This window comes from Colossoma macropomum, unplaced genomic scaffold (assembly GCF_904425465.1).
Source record: "Colossoma macropomum unplaced genomic scaffold, Colossoma_macropomum, whole genome shotgun sequence".
In the NCBI taxonomy this organism is placed as follows: Eukaryota; Metazoa; Chordata; class Actinopteri; order Characiformes; family Serrasalmidae; genus Colossoma; species Colossoma macropomum.
In genome coordinates this window covers 5,042-12,336 of record NW_023494916.1, presented here as the reverse complement: position 1 = coordinate 12,336, position 7,295 = coordinate 5,042, and the positions used below count along the sequence as shown (strand labels likewise).

Genomic DNA, 7,295 nt, shown 5'->3' with positions numbered 1-7,295 from the left:
TCAACATGTGTCTTTTTCTTCTGATGTTGTCTTTGGCACTTTGTGCCAAATTCCGACTCCCCACCAGAAACAACCGAAATCGGAAGTGTAATCTGTTGTGTCCATATTCCTGCGTGATGTGTGCAAGTGAAGGGGGGTCGGATTCTTCAGCTTGTCAACAAATGCATATACAGCTGTCCATGAGGGGGCGCTCTAAGTGCGATTTGTATTTAGGACAGTGGTGTAAAAGTAAAATATACTCTGCAACTCTAGGGGGAGCTTGAGAGTAAAAAACATCAATTTTCACATAATGCTGCTTTAATTCCTCGATTGCAGGATGATACCAGTGGTGGACAATAAGAAAGTAAATGTAATTAGTTACTGTACTTAAGTAGTTTTTTCATGTATCTGTACTTTTCATGAAGTATTTCCATTTTGGGCGACTTTTTACTTTCACTCCACTACATTTCAAAGTCTTTTTACTCCACGACATTATGTGAAATCTGTCATTCCTTTTGGCTTATATATGTATAAAAACGCAACATGTCAAAACGAGAGAAGCGTGAAGCAAGAACACCAATCAGGGCACAGTGCACACTTTGTTTTGAGCTTGTTTTGACCTGTTGGACCCATTGCAAGCACATAGCTCAACGTCAGTGCAGCAGCGTAAAATTGTGGGAGTGTCTATTCCAACATAAATGATGGAACTAACCTAACTTTGTGTAAATAGACCACAATATAGAAATATGTACACACATGCAGTTGTGACTGACGTGCCTTTTTTCTGAATTTATACAAACACTATTTCATTTTATAGTAAATTTGTTTTTGTTAGTTTATGTTTACGAACAGAGACCTACAGATGCAATATAGTAAAGGAAAACTCAGTTGTGAACCTGAGTTTAAAGCAAGTTTTTATTAAACTTAAACTTGTAACTAAGTTGCAAATAAATCTTAAACTGAAACTTCGCTTGTTTGCAAAAAATTCAGAGCTACTCGGTTCTACCTAATGGAAATTGTTTGCCTTCAGTGTTTTGTGCTTATGATAATTTTAATAGCCATCAACGTCAGACTAATTAATGACATTCTGTTAAAAGATTGGTTTACCAAGAGTGATACTGGAGTATTTTCACCTAAAATGAGTTAATGAAGCAGAGTCTTCTTACAAAAATGGTACAAGGACATTAGAGCCATAATTAATCTTTTAGTACTTTTACTTTCAATACTTGAATACATTTGAAGGCAAATACTTTTACTCAAGTGGAGGTCTAAAGGGAGGAACTTCTACTTTTACTGGAGTAATATTTTACCTTGGGTATCTCTACTTTAGCTCAAGTACATGATTTGTGTACTTCGTCCACCACTGGATGATACTGACATCGTGTCATGTGGGTTACATTAATACTTTCCATCATATCCTGCAGATTGATCTGCCCCTATAGAGCTGCATTGAGATACTCAAATCAAACAGGACAATGATAAAATACCTGTATAATTCAACACAAAACAACATCTACATATTTATCTTTGAAGCATTCTCAAAAATACAGGATCTCTTGCACACATTGTTTGTAATAAATTAGGTTTATTTTGCAATTCACTTGATCCCAGGTACTCTTTCATTTTTACACAAGAATTTATAAAGAAGAGGTAAATACAGAACAAACAAACATACTTATTAATATACTCTCAATAAGTTGCATTACAAGTGACAAACCCCAAAGATTATAAATATGTTTAAAATGACCACAACTGAATCCAGTTATTTGATCAGATTTCACACTAACAGTGCTAAATCAGCGGCAGTAAAGGTGAACCCTTTACCTTCATCAAATATATTCCCAGGCAGTGAAAGCAAACATCACAGTACTCAGATTCATGATTCAACCACGTTCGGCATGGATCCAAGCAGAGCAGCTCCATTCACAACAGCCAACGCGGCATCCACAGGGCGGAGCACCTTGTACTTTGACCCAAACTTCTCTTTAACAAAGCTGTTCACATAAGGATTCAAGGCGAAGCCTCCAGCTAAGACGATATATCTGATGTTCAGGTTGCATTTTTCCAGTATTTCTTCTATCAGGCTTTCTATGCCTCTGAGACTGTCATCATGTAGAGCTCTCAGCTTTGCCCCTGACAGCAGTATTTGGCCACTTTCCCATTCAGCATCGCTGTTTCCCTCAAAATAATCTTCTATGTCTTTTACTTTCCCGGCTAGCTGTTGTAGATTATAAGGACACTGCACCATCACCTCTCCGTCATAACGCTTACAGATAGAAAAATCATACATCAACCTCTTCAGCTCACTGGGAGAACTTTTCTCAAACTCATCAAACACTTTGTCAGAGAATATCTCTCTGAGGAATGATATGAAGTTCTTGTCCACTCTCTGTCCACCCATGTCATTTCCTGATACCCTGTGCAGCTCCTTTAGACGACCTCCATCCACCATTTTATGGACTGTGATGTCGATGCTTTCATCTGATAAGAGAAAGCACAAATCGGCAGAATAATCATTCCAAAGTAGTAACACTAATTTTGGGCAAAATACAACATGCAATATTTTACTCTGACAGAAAGAGACTTAAAAATCCTGAATAAAATATGAGCAACAGTTTAGATTTATTTCTGCTGGAAGCATAAACATACTGTTAAAGTATATACTAATGTTGGGCACTGCGTTTGTAAATTTGTTCAACCCAAATGTAAATCTTAAAACGTTTTGCCGCTATTCAGAAACTCCCCCTAACAAATATGGTACCATCCAGTTTAAGTGACCCATAACTGCTTACAATTTCTCTTCTCATACTGTCCTTCATAAAGGAACCACAACTCACATAGTCTTCTCTACAATCAGCTGTTTCCAAAAGTATCAAATCCACATTCTGTATTAATTTGTTCATCATTTTCAGAACTTTAAACTGTATTTTAAATTGCATACTTTTCATAGTTGATTTATCCCAACTTTGATCTAGTCCAGTCCATTCGATTATAACATTACAGTTCAATATCTACATACCTCCACAGTCCACCACCATGTACTGTGTTTCTGAGATCTGCTCTACGGTCTCTGCTTCTGTAAGATCTCCTTCCATAAAACCTTCCTTTGGGAGCTGTTTACACCAAACACCTGCAGCTTCTGATTCCAGAGCTACAATCAGTCTTTCAGGATCAGATTCTGTCACCAGACCAGCCTGAACACATAAAGATATGTTTTAATATAAATCCAGAATTACAATCAGTCTTTCAGGATCAGATTCTCCAGACCAGCCTAAACACATAAAGATATGTTTTATAAAAATAAAAATAATACATGTCTCTGATATATGATCTCACTTACCTCTGTAGCTGTTTCTCTCATGAACTGTTTAGCTGCTGAACTCCAAATGACTGGAACTGTCAAAACCCATGTAGCATCAGAGGCAGAGTACTTCACTCCAGATGTGTGTCGATCAATCACGTCCAAAGCGTGATCTTTCATGAACTTTAGACTCTCAGAGAAAACTTTGAGAGCTCTCATTTTTTTACCATTTTTGGCAGTTATCATCATATCTCTGTGTAATACCTACACAAGACACATACAAATACTCAATACACATACATGTATATAAACAAAAAACATATATGCAAATACACAATATATATGCTCATTAATCCCTAATGTCACTGAGTAACACTGACTTCTCAAAAGCTCTGTAACCAGGTTTGGCAATTAATGGGTGTTTTTCTGAAACTCTTCAAAACTAATGTAGTATGTAAACTCACTTGTAGTGCACTGACTAATTAATGAATTAATCACAAAACACTTTTATTTGGAGGTTGGCTGCAGTTAATTGAGTTCAGAACAAGGCAATGCACATGATTTAGGAGCAAAAACACATGACATCCACACAAAAATAGCTTGATGAGGCTTGATGTGGCAGAATGATGCAGTTTCACAAACAGAAGATAAATGAGACGAAGTCAGAGTTTATTAGAAGGCCTCCATTTGTTATGATTGTTGATCAGGTGCCTCCAACAAAGGTGTTTTTGACTTTGGTAATGTTAGCTAAATATTGTGGAAAAAGTCTTTTTTTTATTATTTGTACTGTCTTTTTGTGCATTGTATAATTCCTTAAATGTCAATCAGGGTTACATTTGCAAGCCTCATTTCTGAATCTGAATCCATATGAGTGCTTTAAATTTGAGACGATGAGACAAGCCATTTTTGAGTTTTAGTAATTTAAGTTGCGAAGGCCACAATGATTAACATGTGGAGACTATGGTGGGCAATATATATATATATATATATATATATATATATATATGTATATATATATATATATATATATATATATAATTTTTATTTTTTTATTTATTTCTTTTTTAATCTTAATTATCTACAGAACCCTAAAATATTTTGATCCAAGAAATTCTTGGATAAAAAATAGTTGGACTGATCTGAAAAATGCTTCAATCAATTGATAAAATGCATTGTATTTACTCCTTTATGAGAACTCTTGTAATTCAAACATTATTAGGCTCACTAAATTCCAATTCCTGATTCCAGCTGATTCCAGTGAAATGGTGTATGAGATTATGAGATTATGTCTGTATTCCTCACACTGTAGGAGTCATGAGCCAAAATACCAAACATTCAGGTCGATGGGATTCATCTCATGTGCCTTAACCCCAAGAGGGAGTGCTAACTATTAAGTTTCACATTCATACAACTTACAGTTTAATCTGAACATTTTTTTAGTGGAGCAAAGTAAGTTATGTAAATCTGAAATCACTATAGGGATCTGATGTGGTCAATTGTTTTATCTGATATCATGATCTTAAAATATATGATATTTTTAATAGAAGAATATCGTATTACAATAAAATACACAAACAATATAATAAAACCTGTAACATATACTGTGCTTTGATTTGGATTTATTCTCATCTTTTTAAAGCAGAGTCTCCTCTTTTTAAAGTTTAAAGAGTTTAATTTACTTTTGCTCAGACTCTGTTAGTCTCAAGGCTGTCATAGTAAATTTAGTACTAATTAGTTGTTACAGGTGTGGTATTGAGTGACCCAGAGGTGTGAATTGTGGTGGCTGGACTAATGTTTACCTGGCAGGATAGAAGGTGTCCACAAGGTGGACGTCTTCTTGGTTCTGTCTGTTCTGCCAGTTCCTTTTCCATCTCATTATCAATTATTCCTTGTACCTTAAATTTGTTTTTCACACATTCCTATTCACACATGCCACAGAACTCCTCACCATCACAAGAACCACAATATCAGTCATCTCATCTACCCCACATTGCCATGTTTTTTTAATTTGATGACGCATAAAAACCTAACGTTTATTTTTTTAGTAATGAATAAAAATTCCATTTTCTCACTACCAAAACAATCACAATGTTAAAATGTATAACTTTATACCCAAACTTTACCAAATATTTAGTAGTGTGTGTTTCGTTAGTGAAAATCTTAGCTAATTTTGAGCAGAACTCAAAAACACAGCCAGTACATGACCAGCAAGCACAGCTTTGAGCAGCTGTTCACACAGAAAATCATCAGATTTTTTAATCAAAAACACTAAAAAGTTTACTTAATTGCAGAAAATATGTGTTTCGGTAGTGAGAGTTAGGCATCTTTACCATGTGGCCATGCAGTCTCAGTTCCTGCTTGTGGCTAAAAACTTTCAGTAGTCAAAGGAACATTGGACAACATTTTTTTTATATATAAAAATTAAAATCATGATAAATCTAAACCTTTGAACTTCACTTTAAAAGACATCTAAAAGATCTTTAAAAACATTCCTTAGAATGGTCCATATACAGTACATTCGTGTCACTGCAGGGCTGAGAACCATCCTCTACTGAAATAATACCTGCTCAGTGGTTGTCCACTGGGGGTCTGTTGGGGGTAAAGTGGGGCTAACAAAATCTGCAGAGACTGATGGACTACTATCTGTAATTCACAATGTACACAATTCATGTAGTTGTACTTAATAAAGCGTCCAGTGAGTGTATAAAAATGAGTATAATAATAAATCTTACCTTGTCTTTGAGCTCCAGTGTGAAGTTTTCAAAGTAGTAGAGTTTCTGTGCCTCGTCTCTCCGTGTCAGCCTGGTGTATGTCATTACCGCATCATGACCAAACTTTAAAAACTCTCCATCTTCACCAAACAGAATGCACGTTGGTGTGCTTGGGGTGTTCAGCCCATACTCTTCACCCCATTTAGGGTGACGGATCTGTTTTGATGCATTAAACAAAAAGCTATATCCAATGAATGACGTGCCAACCTGGATTCCAATAGAAACCAGTGATTCTGCAAATAGAACAGAAACACACCTGATGAGAGTCGAACCAGAGAGAAAACGAGCTCGAGTTATTTTCAGTTTGTCAGTCCAGTCAATACAAACAGGGTTCTGGATATAAAAGGAAAAAAGGCTTCTTCATTCCTTCACTACACATTCCTGTAACACTGCTCGAAAGTACCTTAAAGTCTCAAAACTACAATATCTCACAATATATTACAATATAACAATGTAAAAAGGCACATGATTTCAGTAAAAACACAACCAAGCATCCAAAAAACATCATTTACAACCTGAACCATTTGAAGCACTCAATATGAATATAAACAATGTGTTGGTTGTTCTGGGAAGGGTTTCAGTTGTACTGGGAGGAGTTTTGGTTTCGGTTGTACTGGGAGGGGTTTTGGTTGTACTGGGAGTAGTTTTAGTTTCGGTTGTTCAGGGAGGGGTTTCGGTTGTAATGGAAGGAGCTCTGATTGTACTGGGAGGAGTTTATGTTCTACTGAGAGGTGTTTTGGTTGTACTGGGAGGGGTTTTAGTTTCAGTTGTGCTGGGAGGGGTTTCGGTTGTTCTGGGAGGGGTTTTGGTTGTACTGGGAGGGGTTTTAGTTTCGGTTGTACAGGGAGGGGTTTCAGTTGTACTGGGAGGGGTTTTAGTTTCAGTTGTGCTGGGAGGGGTTTCGGTTGTTCTGGGAGGGGTTTTGGTTGTACTGGGAGGGGTTTTAGTTTCGGTTGTACAGGGAGGGGTTTCGGTTGTCTTGGGAGGAGTTCTGGTTGTACTGGGGTGAGTTTATGTTGTAGTGGGAATGGTTTTTGGTTGTACTGGGAGGGGTTTTGGTTGTTGAATGTGTCTTGAAGAGACGGATGTGTTTACGCTGCTCAAATGCGTCCACCTTCTGAAGTGGTCTGAGTGATCAGATTTGCATCTGTTTGAGTCTTGGCTGCGTTCACACTCAAATCACCATTATTAATTCTACATCTGTGACATTCAGAAGAGGTATTTTTTATTGAAGTATTATTATT

General features: G+C 36.6%; 1 protein-coding gene across 1 annotated transcript; it reads right to left on the bottom strand.

The window, feature by feature from the left end:
- Positions 1-1,525: 1,525 nt before the first annotated feature.
- LOC118800589 (heat shock 70 kDa protein 12B-like) lies at positions 1,526-6,096 on the bottom strand. Its single transcript, XM_036560860.1, has 4 exons — positions 6,013-6,096; positions 3,320-3,544; positions 2,999-3,173; positions 1,526-2,460 (listed from the first exon to the last, which is right to left on the bottom strand). The coding sequence occupies exons 1-4, from the start codon at positions 6,094-6,096 to the stop codon at positions 1,856-1,858; spliced, it is 1,089 nt and encodes a 362-aa protein (XP_036416753.1). The 3' UTR covers positions 1,526-1,855.
- Between the last annotated feature and the right edge of the window lie 1,199 nt (positions 6,097-7,295).

Bases quoted from the DNA above. Each gene is read 5' to 3' on its own strand.
- LOC118800589 (XM_036560860.1), bottom strand. From the start codon at position 6,096: ATGACATACACCAGGCTGACACGGAGAGACGAGGCACAGAAACTCTAC. The intron at 3,174-3,319 runs GTAAGTGAGATC...TTATGTGTTCAG, and splicing joins TGAGAGAAACAGCTACAGAG to GCTGGTCTGGTGACAGAATC. The intron at 2,461-2,998 runs GTATGTAGATAT...TTCTCTTATCAG, and splicing joins CATGGTGGTGGACTGTGGAG to ATGAAAGCATCGACATCACA.